The sequence below is a fragment of the Thamnophis sirtalis genome, unplaced genomic scaffold (assembly GCF_051295495.1).
Source record: "Thamnophis sirtalis isolate CommonGarterSnake01/CBP01778 unplaced genomic scaffold, rThaSir2_p1.2 scaffold_10, whole genome shotgun sequence".
NCBI classification, from domain to species: Eukaryota; Metazoa; Chordata; class Lepidosauria; order Squamata; family Natricidae; genus Thamnophis; species Thamnophis sirtalis.
The window spans coordinates 25194243-25213527 of NW_028261390.1; the positions used below are offsets into that span (position 1 = coordinate 25194243).

Consider the following 19285-nt stretch of genomic DNA (forward strand, 5'->3'; position numbering starts at 1 on the left):
TAACCGTGTGACTCATTTAACCGCCATGGTGAGTCACTCAACAGTCATGGTAAAAAGTGTTGTAAAACTGACTCTGACTTGATTTACAACTTTAACAACGTATAATGGTGATTCTGGTCTGTCAGAAGCTGAGGATTACCTGTAATGAAATACTGCAGACCTTTAAAAGGTGAAACAGAAGGCAGGTGTCTTTGAAGGAATCAAAGAAAATAATTTTTCATATACTCAGATTTTCTGCACTCCAAAGAAAGTCAAAACCAGAGGTCACATAGCATCCTAAAAATGTAACAACCCTATACTCAGGGTATCCTTGCAGTATATAAGAACTCATATTAATATTTTATGATATTCCTGTGCTTTTGTGTGATAAATATTTTCTAATAGCCATATCCACACATGCATAATGTTCAAAAGATGAACATACTCCAAAGTGCCTTTGAGATGTCTCGTAGCTTCCAGCCAGCATGCTAACCACCTGCATATAATCAGATTGAGAGAAGCTGCCTTAGAGCCTAAACCTTTTTGCATTGTTTCCCAGTCTACCAAGGGTCACAAAGAGGCTTAAATCCTCTTCCTTCCCACAGGTAAAAATTGGCCCAGGTAGCTAAAGGTAAAGCTAAAATCTGCCTGTGATAGCCAAAGGCATACAGTTAAAGTTGAACAGATTTCGTATCATACAACGCAAATTGCAGAGACTGTTCTAAATATTATAGGAAGAAAAATTATGTTTTCAACATATGATCTGTATTCATTGTTTAAAAACTGCAAATACTATCAAACCTTGTAGATGAAACACACAGATTAGAAAATATTTAGTTCTATTTTCAGGTAAAATTACAATATCCTCACAATATTCTCAGTATGATATGATTTAGATGTAGCTTTTCTTTGTATGGAAATTAATGCAAGAAAATCACCATTCATTTCCATGTAACATACCATGTTTCCCCGAAAATACTACATGTCCTCATAATACAGCCATGCCACATTTTTCTGGTGGGCAAAAATATAAGCCCTCCCCCGCATATAAGCCCCCTGGACAACCCCCCCACCTCCGGCCAGACAGAGCGCGGCTCACCAACCTAGCAGTACCCCAAAGGTGCCAAGCCGCGGGAACCTGGGGGGAGGGAAAGGTGATTGCGTTGTTTGGTGCCTTCGGGATACCACTAGGTTGGTGAGCAATGCTGTGCCCAGCTGAAGAGGGGGGCTGCCAGGCGGTTGCTCTCTTGTGAGCAGGCTCCCAAAGAGCCGGCCACAGCCTCATGGGCAAATGGCTGTGTTGTGCTGTCACAGCAGCGCAACACAACAGCCATGAAGCGACCATGCTCATGAGCAGCCACGCAGCAAACCCCCTTTGCAGCCGGGCACAGTGCCATTCACTGACCTAGGGGTATCACCAAGCCGCGTGAGCGCCTGTTCACCACTGCCCGGCTCCCACGGCTTGGTGCCTTCCAAATGCCAGTGAATTACACTCTGCATGGCTGGAGAGGGGAGTTGCGCGAGCAGCTGTTCCGCTCTCGCTCCTCCCCTCCCAGCCTCACAATGCATGGCCCAGCTCTCATTACGGAGCCAGGATACCTCCGCCGCCATCCCAGCCTGGCTTTTTCCGTGACTTCCAACCTGAATCTTTCGTCAGTGGCCACTCTGGGTGCACACTCTATGGTTGTATGCTCTGCAGGCAGCTGGCCCACAACCATAGAGCGTGTGCCAAGAGTGGCCACTGCCGAAAGACTCGGGTTGGAAGCCGCGGAAAAAGCCAGCCTGGGATGGCGGCGGCGGTGCCTTGGCTCCGTAATGAGAGCTGGGCAATGCATCGTGAGGCTGGGAGGCGGGTGAGCGAGAGCAGAATAGCTGCTCGTGCAACCCCCCTCTCCAGCCATTCACTGGCATTTGGAAGGCGCCAAGCCGTGGGAGCCAGGCGGCGGTGAACAGGCGCTCACATGGCTTGGCGATACCCCTAGGTCAGTGAATGGCACTGTGCCCGGATGCAAAGAGGGTTTGCCGGGTGGCTGCTCATAAGCATGGTCGCTTCATGGCTGTTGTGTTGCACTGCTGCGACAGCGCAACACAGCCATTCGCCCATTAGGCTGTGCCCGGCTCTTTGGAAGCCCGTTCGCAAGAGAACAGCCACCCAGCAACCCCAAAAGAATAATCCCTCCCCCCATAATAAAGCCCAAGTCATATTTTGTAGGTAAAAGAAAGTAAGACCCTGTCGTATTTTCGGGGAAACACGGTAGAAACAACAACAGTACTGTACACTGACAATAAACTAAGTTTTAAGTGCAAAACAGTTGCCAAGGCTTCATTTCTAAGTATCTAAAACAAACTTTACCATCAATGCAACTGACCTCCAAGATAGAATAGTCATTTTCTACGGTCTTATTTAACTAAGTATGATTTATTTCACGTCAAGGAACTTATAATGGTCAAGGGATAAATGGCATCATGAAAATGCAACAAAAAGGGAATGATAACTTAAAAAGAGCCAAGGAGCATTTATTCTTTTATTTATTATTACTTTATGTAATTTTAGGAAAACCTTTCTATTGCACTGACAATTTACTATTTCTGTATTAAAGATAAACCTAAAACCCTGGGAAGTCATTGACATGGCAACCCAGACAAATTCAATGGATGGATTGGAAACTTACCTCTCACAAAAAGTATGCAGGCATGGGAGCACTTTGGGATTCTTGTAACGGTCCAAGCATATGCTGCAGATCAGAAACTGTTTGTCAATCTGACGCACGACAGGACTTGGGATATTGGAGCCTTCACTGGCCATCCTAGACCACTGACATATGGATCTTGCTCTTTTTCACCCTGCACACTGCTGAAATATTTTTTTAAAAATGACAAGGCGTTTAAAATTAAATAAATATGTAATTCCTACTAACAATAAACCTCTTTATCCTGACTGAATAATTATTTACTGCAACATGGGGCACATTTGTTCTTTTTTGCCTTTAGAAGTAAGGCAGCACACAACTGTACCATTCTTTTATCAAAAATCTGGGCAGCTGCTAATAACTGCATTACATTAAAAACAATCTCAGAGTAGTCTGCATAAAGAGAAGTCACCCGAAGCAATTTTTCCTCTAGAAATTAATATAGAAATTGTGTTTAAAAAAATCGAAATATAGATTGCCGCAGTGCCAGAAAAACTGCATGAAATAACGTATTGAAATAAAAATGTGACCCATTCACTTAAATACAAATCTCAGCATCTATAATGGGAACTATCAGCAACAACCTATAAAGGAGTTATGCCAGTGATTAAAACTAGCAGGAGGATTTATATAGCATCTGCCAATAAGTTCTTAAAGCAACTACTCTCAAATGATCACTTGATTTTCTTTGGTAGTCCTTCAAAGAGCTGAGGTGGTACAGTGGTTAAAGTGCAGTACTGCAGGCTACTTCAGCTGACTGCTAGCTGCAGTTCGCAGTTTCAAATCTCATTGGCTCAAGGTTAACTCAGCCTTCCATCCTTCCGAGGTGGGTAAAATGAGAATCCAGATTATTGGGGGCAATATGCTGACTCTGTAAATCGCTTAGAGAGCGCTGTAGAAGCACTATGAAGCGGTATACAAATCTAAGTGCTATTGCTAAAGCAAAGATGTGGCTTCCAAAGCTATGGAAGGCTCTTTCTAGGCATACATGCTTGCTATCATCTGAGAAATTTAGTAAAAGTCAGATCTGTTTATCCAGGTGTTCAATGTTATTTAATTTTATTGATTTAATTGTAATACTTTCAAATAGTAATCATACATAAAGTTCATATATAGTCATATATAAAGTTAAAGTAATAAAAATAGATACACTTGTCCTAAGTTGTTATGCTTAATGGAAGAGGAATTGTTAATATTCTAAATTTGGCATAACTTTTTAAAATTGGTCTTACTCCAGAGTCTTCTAGTATAATGCTCAAACAATATACAATGCCCTATATTGTTATAACTTAGCCACAATCACCATTTTGGGAGCGAATAGATCATGTCACAATTTGTCAGCTTTATTTTTAATTTGCTGTATATTTGCCATATATTCTTTGACTGAATTGTTCCATACCACTGCCAAGTACAATTTTAGTATCAGAACACTGTTGAAAAAGAACAGGTTGATGGAACAGGTTGTGCATTACTTGGTAAATACACCTTTGTATTTTTTTTATCTTAGACAAATATATGAATCCAGCATTGCTCCAGTACTCCGTATCCATCAACAATGGCAATAGAACATTGAGTGACATTAGGAACAGGCAGCCTAGAATATTCTAAACTAGGCCCCACAAATGTTTTTTTTTCCAATTAAACTGGTTAGTTTTAAACAAAAGGGGCGTTGGTCTTACCTGACATGCTCCTTCTCGGTGTGCTGAGAGAGAATCTTTACTCAGCACACTGGAGAAGTCGACTTATTGAATTCAATAAGAGCAAATCCTAGCACAGGAATAACTACTTGTGGAAAACTATATAACAGAATAAAATAGTATAATAAAGCCCCTTTTAGTATGAAAAACACAGAAAAATGCAAGGATAATAGCAATTTTTGCTTTTGTAGTTTTTGTTTTAGGATTGCATGAAATAATTATGAAAAAAACCTCCTTTGGGAAAAAAATATATCTTAGATACTCATTCCTTTAATGTTCATTGATACAGAATACAAATAAACCTCACTAAAATGTACCAGTGCTAGTTTTGACTGGATAATTCATTTATAGGTTTATATGATTTTTTCCCCTTCTGAATGTGCTTTTATTAAGTACTATTCCAAATAGAAGTTTACAGGTAGTCCTCACTTAATGGTAATTGGGACTTTTGTCAATAATTATGTGGCTATAGAGTGCAATGTAGTAGTAGTCCTGGCAGTGCCCAATGCTATTCTTAAGCAAGGTTCATTGGTCATTTAAGTGAGGACTCCTCACAATGTCTGGCTGGCTTCCAACAATCATGTCAGCGAGGAAGCTGGCAGGAAGTTTGATCGCCAGATTGTTTACAAGCAGGCTAGAAGGCAGGTAAGTGGGTACTGCTAGGTGAGAGGCAAATGCCGTGGCACGCACAATTTTGGGGCTGGGGGTGGATGCTGCCAAATGAGTGGAGAGGTTTACTAGAGTGATTGAGATCATATGATCAGGATGAAGTGATGGCTGAAACTTTGAGGAGTGATCCTAAGTACACTCATTCAGTGATGTCATAACTTTGGTCACTGAATGATTAGTCATTAAGTGAGGATTGACTGCTAGCATGCCTGCTAGCAATAACTAACTTTTACCCCTTGGCACTAAACTACAGTTATGACTAAGTGACTAATAACTGCATTCGTCCAACAAATCTGATTGTAAGAATAAACCATGTCCTCAAGCAATTATTTCTTCCTTAATATGTAAAATTTAACATATTCTTTCATATTAGAATCAAATCCTAGTTTATTTTGAATGGTTTAACTACAGTTTGAGATGTGATTTGGAAGACTTGAATATAACTGATGTGTTTGAAAAAATAATGCATATCTTCATGTTCCAAACTCTTATGCCACAATGATTTCTTATAGAACTTCTATTTTGTAAAAGTACACCCTTTAAGGTCATATCTTTTATATTTAAGGGATTATATTTTTAATTTAATATCCAGCAATTGTATGGCCGCATTGTAAATAATTCTGAAATAATCTGTTTCTTACAGACTGGCAAACAAGCTCCTTTTAGATTTTTTTTTAAAAAGAGAAAAAATGAAATTTCACAATTTTGTATAAATAGTAACTGCCCTTAAATAAAGTTGTTAAACTGTAAACAAAATAAAATTTGTTAACCCAATTCTAGAGTATAGCCTTCAATATAATGTATTCCTTTGATAAGGATCTAGTGTTAGCATCAAAACCACTTCAGAAAATGACATCATGCTTTTTGCTTTAAATGAATACTTCCTTATCAAAATAGATTTTAATACACAGAAAGACTACAGGTATAAAAAGCTGGTGACTATGATGCAAGAATCCATATAAAAATACTGTTTTGTTAATAATCACAAAGAAAGAAATTGTGTGTGGCCACACCCATCTGAAACAGAAGATACAATGAAGACCCAAGTAATTAATATTTATAAATTTCAGCAAAATGTATTACGTATGTTAGAATTATGATTCTATCAAGTGAAACAAAACCTATAAAAATAATAGCTATGCCTGCTCAAACTGCACAGCATTTTCAAATAAAAGCAGGGCTCCGCCCAACTGGTGCTGCCTTTAAGCTTTCAGAGAGAGAAAACTAAATCAACCATACAGATCAATCATTCACAAAACTCAAATTCTAAACCACATATTATGCATGAATAGGTTTCTGGAAGCAACATTTACAACATAAATGTCTAGGCAAATACGAGATTTTTACAATATGAACACTGGCTCAGAAATCAGGCTATGACCTAGGTAGAATTCCACAAATGTACCACTTCGAACACTATTACTTAAGAGGGAAAAAAAACCCCTATCAAATCAATAAATTTCCTTTCCAGAAATATTATGAACCCACAAGTAAAATATAAATGATTTCTCAGAAAACAATTCTAAGCATCTTCAGACACAGGTGTTTCTTCCTTCCAGAAATATTTTTCCATATTGCTTTTAATCACTATAGCCCCCCTTTTTTTGTTTAAAGAACACATAATTATAAACCATGCAGTATTATTTTTAAAGAAAGTAGGAATATATAAGACGGGGGCAAAAAGCATGCTAGCTGAATAACCATAAATGCTCAAGACATACCCATCTTCATGATAAAATGAGCTTAATCAATGCAATAGCAACTAAGAAATCTTTTCCAGGATGCAGTTGTCTCTTGCAGTCGTCCAAAAGAGCCAATCATAATTACAGTAATATATTAGAGTTTAAAAGTCTCACGTTTAAAGCTGTTAGAAATTTGCTACGTCTGTAGTCATTACTGAAGATGCAGCATATTTCCTGCTTCAGATAACAATGCTCCATTCCAGGGAGAAAATTAATGAAAAAAGGAGGCCCAATCAAACTGGCTCTCTCTCTCTCTCTCTTTTCCTCCTCTTCAGGTCACAGACAAGTGGGAGACCCCTAAAGGATTCCAGCCAATCAATCTTTATTTAGTGCATCTTTCTCACTCAATCTGTGCTGAAAGACTGCAGCAAATGGTGAAAGGGATTGTGGGATACAGCTGCAGCATAGAACTGCAATGAGATTTGCTGGGTGGAATTCTTTCTTTCTTTTTTGCTTTTCCTTCCCTACTCAGCAATCAGCTGTTTCAATCTCAGTGCTGGCCTGCAGAATTTGAGTGCAAATTAATAGACAGAAGCAGCAACTGGACTGTCTTAGAAGTAATAAATAAAAGTATCACTCAAATACTAATTCATCACGTGGCTCTGGAATAAAACATTCTTGATCTAAGAAAACATTAATTAGTAATGCTGAAGTAGTGAGAAAATTTATATCCTCTTCCCTACTTTTGCTTTGATCAACCTCTGTGATAAACCTCCTGTTTAATATGGTAACTAATAATCAATGAAAGTGCATACAGTGAATGAGATCAATTCTCCCAGCCCAAACGATCTAGACCAGGGGTGTCAAACTTGCATCGTCACAGCATCATGTGACGTATCACGACTTTTCTGCTCTTCGCTAAACTGGGCATGGGCGTGGCCAGTGTGACACATATGGTCCACGAGCCATGACTTTGACAGCCCTGATCTAGACAATCCACGATCTACCTATTTTTTCTTTAAAAGAAATTTTTTAGAAGCAAATTTGTTAATTCCCTGAACAATTAACATCTGCATCTCAGAGGCTAAATTATACTAATTTCAATATTAAACTATTTCATAATTATATAAATGAAATATATTAATGCATTATGTATTTTGTTCATAATATATAACTGAAAAGAAAATAACTAAAATTGTGGAAATCCAAGTAACTTGAAAGGAAGTTAAAATCTCAATGTAAAAATGTAAGGCCTCCTGTCTCCTCTGAGAGGAACTTGACTTGTGATCATTTCATGAACTATCTATTCAGTATTTTTGTCAACAGGATGGAAATAGTTTGCTGTATGTCCGGACTTTCTTATCTAGGATCCTGCTCTGTGAGGTCTGGCCCTGCTTAGCTTCCAAGTACAAGCACAGCCAGCTACAATAGCTCTTGCCAATTGCTGAGACTTTCAGATGATACCATCAAATTATTTTGTATAGTGAAAAGCTAAGCACATTATACACACCACCAATAAATTCTAAACAGCTTTAAAACTGCTATTATTCATACTAAATAAAAAACCAACTTCTAATATTTGCTGAATGAACTGATTCAGAGAAAGAATTGTCAGGGTGCTGTTGGATTTATTAAAAAAGGACTTGAGCCAAACTTGACTCCTAGCTGCTGACTGTGTCTATGTGTTCAGAAATGATTTGCTACTACTTTCTTCTGGATTGTTTTAAAATTTCTGAATACAGTCAACGAGGAGGTTTCTATATTGCACTATGCCATGATATCAGTTGTAAATCATGACTGCGATTTAAAATCATGTATTAAACCACTTTATAATATATGAACCTTAACAGCAGCATTGGTTAAAAAAAAGTGTATGTGGAAAACTAGTAAAACAAAATATCCGGTGTCATAAACAGTACCGTGTTTTCCTGAAAATAAGACAGGGTTATATTTTCTTTTGACCCCCAAAATAAGTGCTATTTTTGAAGTGTCGGAGGCGGCAAGCATGGTCACCTTATGACTGCTGCTGTGTTGCAATATTTTCAGGGAAGGCTTATTTTCAGGGGAGGGCTTATTTTAGGGCATGCACTCAAAAGCCCGTTTGGGCTTATCATCCAGGGAGGTCTTATTTTTTAGGGAAACAGGGTATGATGGGGGGGATGGACATTTAAATGTTTGATCTAGAACTACTTTTGATGTTCTAATATAATACATGTAATATTTCTTTAACTCTGCTTTTACCTAGGCATTGCTTCCAATAGAGATAATCACCCTTACTCTTGCTCTTTTTTCAATGAGTACCATATTAATATAGTGTAACCTGACCCTAACTGTTTGTACCCTAATTCATTATAATATTCTTTCTCTGCATTTCTCTCTCTCTATCTCTCTATCGCATAATGGTGTGGAAAAGATTTTCTTTTTTTAAAAAAAAATGCTAAATTTCTCATCTCTGAAATGGTATTATACCAAGATATTAAATAATGAAATAGCATATGACAGGAAATGTAGTAAACCTCTGGGGAAAAATATCCTGCAGGACATAATGCAGACAAGATTTGCTGATTACCGAATAGTATTTCAGGCAGAATCACAAAATAATTATATATACAATTATACAAATACATTGGAACAAACTATTCATTTCTAGGTGAGATGGGCAGCAAATAATAATAATAAACAAATAAAAGTAATGCAGTCATGTGACATCTTGCTTTACAACCACATTGCTTAGCAATATAAATGCTGGTCCCAAGTGTGGTCACAGCTCAAGGATTTCCTATAAAGCATGGAAGAATGCAATAGGTTGTACATGCAGATGACATATATCTCCACATAGGCTCATAAATCATATGATTTCTGGAAGGAGCACAAGCCATGAGATGAGAAAAACGGCTGATACTCAACCCAAGCAAGATGTAAAAATTGTTGATCCAGAGGGACAACAGTATTTTTGGGTCTTGATAGGGTTATATTCTGGATATGGAACTTCTGGACTCAAAGCTCCTACTCAAAAATAAGTGAAAACTGTGGCCAAAAGGAATTTTGCCTAGCTCTGATTAGTGCCCCAGCTGCAGCCTGGAACAGAATAAACTGGACGTAAGTTATTCATGACCTGCCTTCTTGATTGAAATATTATAATTTGCTGTACATGAGGTTGTACGAGAATATCACCCACAAACTTCAGCTAATCTAGAATGTAGCAAGATTACAGTACTACCATGAGAGCTGCACCACTTACCACTGTGTTTCCAAGTGCAATTCAAGATGCTGGTTGCTACATATACTACTCTCTATGGCTTGAGATCTGAGTATTTTAGGAACTACTATCCCCAATAATCCCTGCCTACCCCATCCAGACATTCACAGAGCACCTACTTAGGGTACCCATCTATCAGGAGTTGTGGTATAAGGTGGTCTGATAGTGGGCATTTTCTGCAACAGCTCCCCTTTATATGCACATAAATGTGCAGCTAATCAACAAATATGCAACATAATGTGCTTAATTGGGATTTCCAGTGAGATGGTGATGTAGGGAGCTGCTCATATGTCAGCTCCATCACTTGGTAGTAGCTTTTTAATTTTAATGGAAGCAGACAACATTGGTAACAGCTGTGGTTTGATTCCAACAAGCTAAGTTTATTGCAGGAAGTGCGGTATGCCGATAACTAAGAATGTAAACTAAAGATAGACTTCTAAGCGCTTTATCTCTACTGTTTTTAATCTAGTACAAAAACATATGAGAACAAATTATGATAAATACAGTGGAACAAACTACTGAGTAATACTTATTATTGTACAGTTGGGCTCAATTACTATAATTTTATTACAACTGCCACTGAAGCCATTGTTATGGTACCCATTTATTTATTTATACCCCACCACCTTTATAATTTTTACAGTCCTCCTCCTATTTTCCCCACAACAACTCTAAGTGATGCAGCTACTGAGTCACAATCAAATTTTATGACCTTTTTGCCATGGTTGTTAATCACTGCCGTTATTAAGTGAATCATGCAGTTACTAAATGAATCTCTTCCATTGACTTTGCTTGTGAGAAAACCCTGGGAAGGCACCAAATGGCGATCATGTGACAACCCCCTCCCACGCACACATACTGTAACCATTGTAAATGCATGCTGACTGCCAAGCACCTCGTGACATGACACTGGTGATGCTGCAGTGGTTGTAAATATGAGGATTAGTCACTGAAACTTTTTGCAGTGCCATTGTAGCTTTGGACCGTTGCCGTAAGTTGAGGACTATCTGCAATGGCAACAATATGCCTCCAATTTTTGACGTAAGTTCCCATCAGCCTGTGTTGGTATAGACACAGGTTGGAAGGTACTAAGATCTCGGCCTCACTCTGAAGAGAAACCAAGCTACTAAGGGTTTGTATTTCTGGAAAAAATGTGTTTCTAAACTATAGGAATGTGCAAAAATGAGTTAATGAGCATTTCTTTTTAAAAAATGAAATGAAATTCTGATGTATTCTAGTCATACAAAATGTTTTTTATCCTTCATTTGTTTCTTCTGACCTCACATAGGGCAACAATCTGTCTCCCCCAGCTCAAAAAGCCAGGCTTGGAGGAATGACATTTTCTTGTCTTTGTCTGCATCTCATATTTCACACTCACAACCTGGCAGAATTACTGTCAGAAATCTCAAGAGAAGTGTTTTTTTAACACTTTCATATACGGCATCTTGGTGAAAATTAATGCAAAGAACTTTTACAGTGTTTAGAAAAGCAGTGGCAAAAAGAACATTAGCTACGTCACTTTCAAAATGCAATCAGCAAAATATCAAAAAAATTCTTTATCATAAGCAATGAAGCTGTAAGACTTAACATATAACTATTTCCTCTGCTTGAACACATGCTAATAATATGTGACAAGAATAAGAAAGCCATATAACTGAACGTGTTTAAGTGAAAGCGATATTGTATTTTAGCTTTATTTATTTATTTTATTTTATTTAGGGAATTTATATTGCCGCCTATTTGTACATGGCGACTTAAAATGGCTTACAGAATATAAAACCTTATAAAAACAATAAAACTAATAAAGAAGAGTAATATAATAAATTAATATAATAAAATCACCCTCGCCCAGAGACAGACCTCCATCCTGCTCTGGGTTCCCCAGGCACCTGCCGGCAGAACCAGATTTTCAGCGCCTTCTGGAAGAGTGCCAGAATGGAGCCATTCTAATCTCTAGGGGGATATTATTCTAGAGAGGGGGGGGCTACTGCAGAGAAGGCCCTTCTTCTGGGTCCCATCAGGTATTTTTCCTTAGGGGATGAGACCGACAACATTCCCTGCCTCCCCTTTCAAACCATTCATATGTTTATTTTTTATAAACCAAAGAGAGAATCACAGATATACATTCTATATACTGTAGATGCTAATAGCATGCTAATAGCATACTGATAGCATTTCATCAAAGCAAAAAACCCAAATCTCAAAAAAATACCTAAAAATATTGTGTAAGCATTTCCCTTGTTCAGCCGTTTCCAACTGTAAGGGCAAGTGTTCATCTCTATTTCTTAGCCTAGGAAGGCAGCATTGTCCAAAAACATTTCTGTGTTCATGTGGCCAGCATGACTATAAATCAAATTTCACGGAACACTGTTACCTTCCTACTGATGTGGTACCTATTTATCTACTTGCATTTGCATGCTTTTGAACTGTTAGCTGAGCAGGAGCTGGGTCAAATTATGGGAGCTCATCCTATCGCATGGCACTTGACTCGCAAACCTGGGCTGTGAGCTTTGTAGCTGGCAAGCTTGGCATCCTTAAATGCTGAGCTATTGTGTTCCCCCCAACAAAATAGTATTTCTTTTTTAAAAAAATCAGTTCCACCTGCAGTTAATTGGAAATTATTTTTAAAACTATGATACCACATTCAAGTATCTTAAAGGCAACTTCAGAATCTTATGGTGTAAATGAATATTTCCTCAATCAATTTAAAAAAGAGTAAGTTTTCATTTAACAACCTGTTTTCATCACTGGACTAGAATTCAAATGAATGAACTTATACAGGTAGTCCTCAATTTACAACAGTTTACTTGGTGACCATGTCAAGTTACAATGGTACTGAAAAAAGTGACATGATGGTTTTTCACACTTATGACCATTACCATGGCCATGTGATCAAAATTCAGATGCTTGGCAACTAATTCATGTTTGTGATTGTTTCAATGTTCTAGGACAGCGATGGCAAAGCTTTTTTGGCTCGCATGCCATAAGCGGGGGGAGCACAGGGGGGTCATGCACGGGCATGCTGCACCCATAATGCAATGCACGACACCCCAAGCGTATATGCACGCATGGCAGACACGACACCCCCTTATTTTGCATGCTTTTTTTCACCTTCCACAGGCTCCAGAGACTTTATAGGAGCCTGGGAAGGGCGAAAACAGCCTCCCCCATCCCCTCAGAGCCCCCTGAAGCCTCCGGAGTGCAAAAAACCGGCCCTATGGGCAAACTGGAAGTTCGGGGACGGACATCCAGTTTGCTTGTAGGGCCAGTTTAAGCCCTCCGGAGCCTTCAGGGGCCTTCCAGAGGTTTCCCTGAAGGCTCCGGAGGACAAAAAATGACCCTATGAGCACTTCCAGTTTGCTCATAGGGCCATTTTTAGTCCTCCAGAGCCTTCAGGGAAGCTTCCGGAGGGCTTAAACCAGCCCTACGAGCAAACCAGAAGTCCGTTTCTAAACTTCCGGTTTGCCCGTAGGGCCATATTTTTGCACTCTGGAGACAGTGGAGGAGGAGCCAACATCATAATGATACGGACGTGCGGTCTCAATGCTCCGAGACCACAGCCGATATTTTTGCTACTGGGTGGTCAAATCGGACCTAAACCGTCCTGCAGAGACAGTGAACAGGAAGAATACGTCTTGCTGATCTCAGGGACATTGCAAAGTCCCTGATGGATCAAAGAGAAGTTCTTCAAGACGGTAACAAAAAATCCACCCATTAGGCTGATAAAATCGGGGCAGCTCCAAAACGGAAGGATACGGAAAGAGAAAGTGTTTCCAGCTGGTGAGGATTTTTTGCCGTTTTAAAAAAGACTGCCTATAAAAAATTTAAAGTTAATTTAAATTTGAGAACAGAAGAAACAAGCGGCGGAATTAAGCTTTGAATGGTTTTGAACAGTGGGTTATCTTACTTTTTAAATGCTATCTTCATTGATGGAATTTATGCAAGCCTTTTAAAACAAATGGATTAAGTTTTCTTCTACTACTTTTTTTCCCTTTTATTATTCTTTGTAACCTATGGACTAAAATTCTCCTCTTTTCATTACTGTGGATGTTTTTCTAACTCATTCAAGAATCGGACTTTTTTTATTTGAAATACAAAAAAGATACAAAAAGAAACAAAGAAAATTGCAACAATAACACTGCTACTCGGAGGCTGGAAGGTTTGTGTATTGGGAACGAAACACTTTTACTTTTCTCACTGATTATCCTGGCTTGGCACTTCAAGGTCTCACTGCTTGTTTATAGAGAGTGATAAGAAGAAAAGCATACAGATGTCCCTTTGAAATATATCTTTAACCAGAGAAAAGTGAAATTAAAACATTATTGTGAATCTATGCTTAATTTTATTAACCTTCTAAGCTAGAGCAGCAGTGTTTGTTAACTGGAGATAATGGCACAATTTCAACAGCAGAAAGAAACTTTAAGTCTGCAAAAGATATTCTCAGAAATAACAATGGCAGTGATTTCCTTAACAAATGTCTCAGTTAGCAACATAAATTTTGGGCACAATTGTGGTCGTAAGTCAGGGACTATCTATAAATCTCACCAAAGAAGGTGAAATCTAAAAAATATCTAGTGAAATCAATGCTGAACCCAAATGAGTACACAGCATACACCACTTCTTTTATTTATTTTTTTGAGAAAATTTTGTATTGTTTTAGTTAAACAAAAAAAAAACAAGAAAAAAAATCATCTTTCGTTACATCTTGTTGAAAGCGTATCGATTGGTTACAAATATATTCTGTGCATTTCTTCCATAGTCTTTACATATACTTCATTCAAATCATGTTGTACATTTTAAGTCAAGAAAGAAAAATTATGTATTTTACTATCCCTGTACCATAATTTTCAAGTGGTTACCATTGTTTAAACATGTTTTTATCTAGAATCATTTATATTAGAAGACACAGCCACCTACTGGCGTTCATTTGCAATTTCAATAGATCTCCAATACCATTGCACCTTTATGACATGTTCTAAAATTAATTTGGTTAAGTAAGATATCTAAGCATTCCCCCCCCCCCGTAACACTATGTATCATTAAATATTGTCCATTAACATTTCATTGTTATTATTGTAGTTAACTAAAGGTTATTTACTGATTATCTTTCCTCTCCTCTCCAGGCCCACACAATATTATAACTTTATAACCATCTTTAAATAATGATTTATTAATAAGATTTATAGGACTTTTCCCTCAATCCCAAATTAGTTAATTACGTGCTAAGAAAATAAACATTAGACATCTAAGACAATCTAAGAGATATTAACATTTCTACTTGACAATCACCCAGAATGCACATTAGCATTTCTATGGCCTGCTTATTTATCCTAACTAGGGTTATTATTTCTCTATTAGTATCATAGTAAATTTATGTTAATGGATAAACATTCAATGGTAATCTAAAACAGTCTATAAGGTACTAAAATCTCTACTTAATAATAATCAAAAATTAACTAGCTTTTTTCCATCAATTGGCATTATTAACCAGTATCTTTCCAGTAACAAAATGGTCTTTCATCTCTCGCCAGTTGTTGTGCCAATTCTCTATCCAGAACCTTTCCAGGGTTTAAGACTTCTCTCCGCACTTTGAAGCTTAAACGATCTCTCATGTGGTTTTGTTGCCCTTGAGTTGTTATTAATGTAAGCTTAACTTTGGTTGTCAGGTTTGTTTCTGAATTGTCTTATTAACTCCATCTTTTTCACTCTTTCTTTTTCTCCTACATCTTGGAGTTTGGGGTGGAACACCTAATTATCAAAGTCACTTTTCAAGCTTCCCTTCTTTCCACTTTCACTCACGTTTACTCCATTTATAAGTTCATCTGAGTTCTTATCTTTATTTTCTACATTTTCATTCACTTCTTTAATTTCTGGGGCTGTAACTCCATCATCTTTTTTTGTGATACCCGATAGTCTGTCCCATTTCTTGTCAAATCTCTCAAGTCCTTCTGAGATGTTTTGAAGTCCAGCCAAAATGTTTTGAATTAACAAGTTTTCTTCATCTGAGTATTGCTTCATTTTTTAGAGTAAAGAAAAATATAAAGAAAAAGCAAGAAGAATTTGATACTATCTGCCACTCTAGCCTGTCACAGATTTTGAAGAATATATCTATTTTTATTTTAGACAAATATTCTTTTAGGGTTTTCAAAGAAGAAGGGTTCTAAAGTTTTTCTTTCCTTTTCCAATTCTTGCCAAAATATTTTCCACACAGCCACTATTTGTGACCTTGGGTCTTTATCAAGTTTTAAAGAGACGTTCCAAACCCTTCTGTTGCACAGTCAGTATAGTCAGATAAGAGTGAACAAAGGAAACATTGTTACAACAGCAAAGGAAAAAAAAGCTTCAGACTTGGGCTTCCAAATGGCAGATTCAACTCTTTTAAAACTTCTTTCCTTAAGTATCTTTAATATAATACTGTAACAAGTAGAAGAAGAAATTTATTAAAGTAAAAAGAGTTTTAATTTAAGCCAAAAAAGTTAAAGTAGTAAAGGGAAATAGGGAAAAAAAGATCCCTTCACCTCAAGCGGAAAAAAGGAAAGCGTTGCAATCACTCAATCCACAAAAGATTACAGGCAAGAACAAAAAACTTTCTAAGACAGTCCAATAGGAATTAAATACGCCACTTTTCTTGCTTAATGGACTAATTAAGCTTAAGAAAAGAGTCTCTTAGGGCAATCTTCTAAAAGAAAAGGAAAAAAAACCTCACCAGGTGGAAACACTTTCATTTCTCTCTTCCTGGAGCCGTCTCCAACTATGTCAGCCGGAGGGGGGGGGCTGCCTGTTTGCCACCGGTTGGAAGCGCTTCCCTTGGGTCACTCGGGGACTTTGCGATGTCCCTGCGACCAGCAAGGTCTTGTCTTCCCGGTCACCATCTCTTCGGGACAGTTTAGGTCCTGCTGGACCATCCAGGGGCAAAAGTGTCATCGGCGGATTCGGACAGTCGAATCCGCACAATGTAACATTGCGACGTTGGCTCCTCCTCTAGCATACACCACTTCTTTTAGATTGCTCAAATTATTATTGAAATGACTGATATTTAAAGTAAAAGCTAAATCCTGCATCAGTCCAGTTGATCTTATATACAGGACCATTCCACATTGCAGCCAAAGGAGCCTCTCTTCCATGGTCTTGTTCTGACCCAGCTCCCCAAACACAACAAATCCTCTGAAGTTGAAGCAATGATTCCTCTATTAGGAGTGCCAGCAGCCTTGGCAAAAAGTTTCTCTTTCACCACAGGCTAATAAGTCTGTCTGGCAGAGAGATGAATAATTGTCTGCCATATCTATTCATCTCCCCCCCTGCCTTTTATCCCCATAGCTAGGGTGGGGCTTCGCTAGCAGCGGTGGCTCTTCCTTCCCAAGGATCGGCCCACAGATTTCCACTGCTCTTCTCTCCTCTACCTTCTGTGCATCCGCGCATCAGGCACTGGACCCAACTGTTCCTCCTCTTCCTCATCGCTTTTGATTCTCCATCTGAGGGTTGCCTGACAGCCCAAGTTCCGCTTCCGCCTCTCTCTCTCTTCCAACTCCACTCCCTCTTCCCCTTCGGAGCTCTCAGATTGCCTTGATGCTGTCCCTGACTCCCAAGCCTCCTCCTCACCTGATTGGGCTGCGGGAGGGCCAATGGCCGACAGGCCACAACAGGTATATCCGTTTCTTAAGTCTACTTCATAAATTCCACTGCTGAATTGCAGTGAGGTTGCCACAGGACTGGACTAGTCCTTAGTCCAGATTATCTTCAGGACAATGCCAGTTGGTTATTCTCTTGGGTGTCACTGATTGGCTCCTAGGTGGATCAATGCACTGGTGCCAGCTTTTTCCCTTTAGGATCTGTTTCCTCTTCACTAATTGTACAACTTTCCTTTGCTTTTCTAGATGTTTGCACACATACCCCCTTTTCTTACATATTACTCTTTGACACTAAAGCAGACCTTTCTAAGTTTTTAATCAAAGCAATCAATGGTGGTTCTTTCTATGCCATAAATCCAAGGAATAAGCTACCACTTGAACAAAGAACAATGTGCCATTGTAGCTTAAAAATTAAAGAAAAGGAAAGGAAATTTTGCTGAACTTTAGACAGGATGTAGAAAAGCAAAGGAAAGATGCTTTACCCAGCCTAGAGAGAAACTAAAGAATGCCCACAGAGAGATGAAAGGATTGAATGGAGCATGAGCCTCTTGGGTTGGAAACATTTCATTATCATAACAGCTATCAGGGGATTAACTGCCAACCAGCAAAAAAACACATAGCCAAGATAGGCTGTACAAGGTTAGGCTAGGAAGGGGAAATACTACAGCAAATTGGAGCAGGAGCTGTTATTAAATACAAAAAGTGTTAGAAACCATCTGGTATGAAAGATAGCTTAAGTCAGAAAGCACAAAGTTTGAAGCAGAGCTAGAAACCGGGGCACACGGGATGCACTTGACACGTGCTGAGAGTCGTAGTAGTATAATATTACCCATCAGTGAATATCTGTCTGCTGTATTGTGTAATCATGAAAAGGATAAAGCATGCAAATGCTGGACCCGATCCTTAGTATATCACACAATTCACTGGAATGACAATAGCTGACTGATATGGCATGAAGACTGTCAAGAGGCAGAACTCTCTGTTCGAATATTCAAGCAGGCATGAAATATAACAGCCCACGCCCCAATTCTGTAGAATTTAGCCACAAAAGGAACCAGTCCCCAATTAGGTTTATATGCAGATGTATGAAAGCAATCAAGTAAACTACATAGGATCATTAGGGGCTGCTGATTTCCAGGTGGTTGCCATTAATGTAAAAGGCAGATCAGAGACTGGAAAAATTATCACAGATGGTAGAATGCAAAAAATAAGCTGAATTAAATGAGCTGGCATTTGTAGCATCCTGATTTAGCCTTACATTTAGCAGACATACATATGTATCATTACAGGACAGTCTGTTCAGGTGAAGAATTATAACAAAACTTGATTTTACTGTACAAACACCAACAATTATAAGTCAAACCAACAGTTTAATTTTTAAAATATCCTTAATGTCACACTCCAAGCCACAAGTAAGAATATTTAGCTTTGTATTTTTTATACTCTATATCAAGTCTGTTGACACTAATCAGCAGACTTTCCCAATTTGATCACCTATTAGATATGTGAAATTACAATTCCCCAAATTTCTAGCCTGCATCACATGGTTTTCAACTATTTTGCATTATTTAACACATAGACAGCTTTAATTCTGAGAATTGTCAAAGAGCAAAGAACTCAAGTTACAAAACAGATGTCGGAGAATATTTGGGAGCTTTTCTTATTCATCTTTGACAGTCAT

The 19285-nt window shown here is 38.3% G+C and overlaps 1 protein-coding gene across 7 annotated transcripts in view; it reads right to left on the minus strand.

Annotated features, from left to right (window-relative positions):
* TRIM2 (tripartite motif containing 2) overlaps positions 1-19285 on the minus strand; it is a 62269-nt gene that overhangs the window by 26245 nt on the left and 16739 nt on the right. For 4 of the 7 annotated variants that reach the window (XM_087724287.1, XM_087724290.1, XM_087724291.1 and 1 more), the window contains exon 2: positions 2652-2833. In XM_087724287.1, the coding sequence (XP_087580413.1) occupies positions 2652-2785 (134 nt within the window). In that variant the 5' untranslated portion in view covers positions 2786-2833. The other 3 variants (XM_087724293.1, XM_087724289.1, XM_087724292.1) reach the window with 3 other exon arrangements.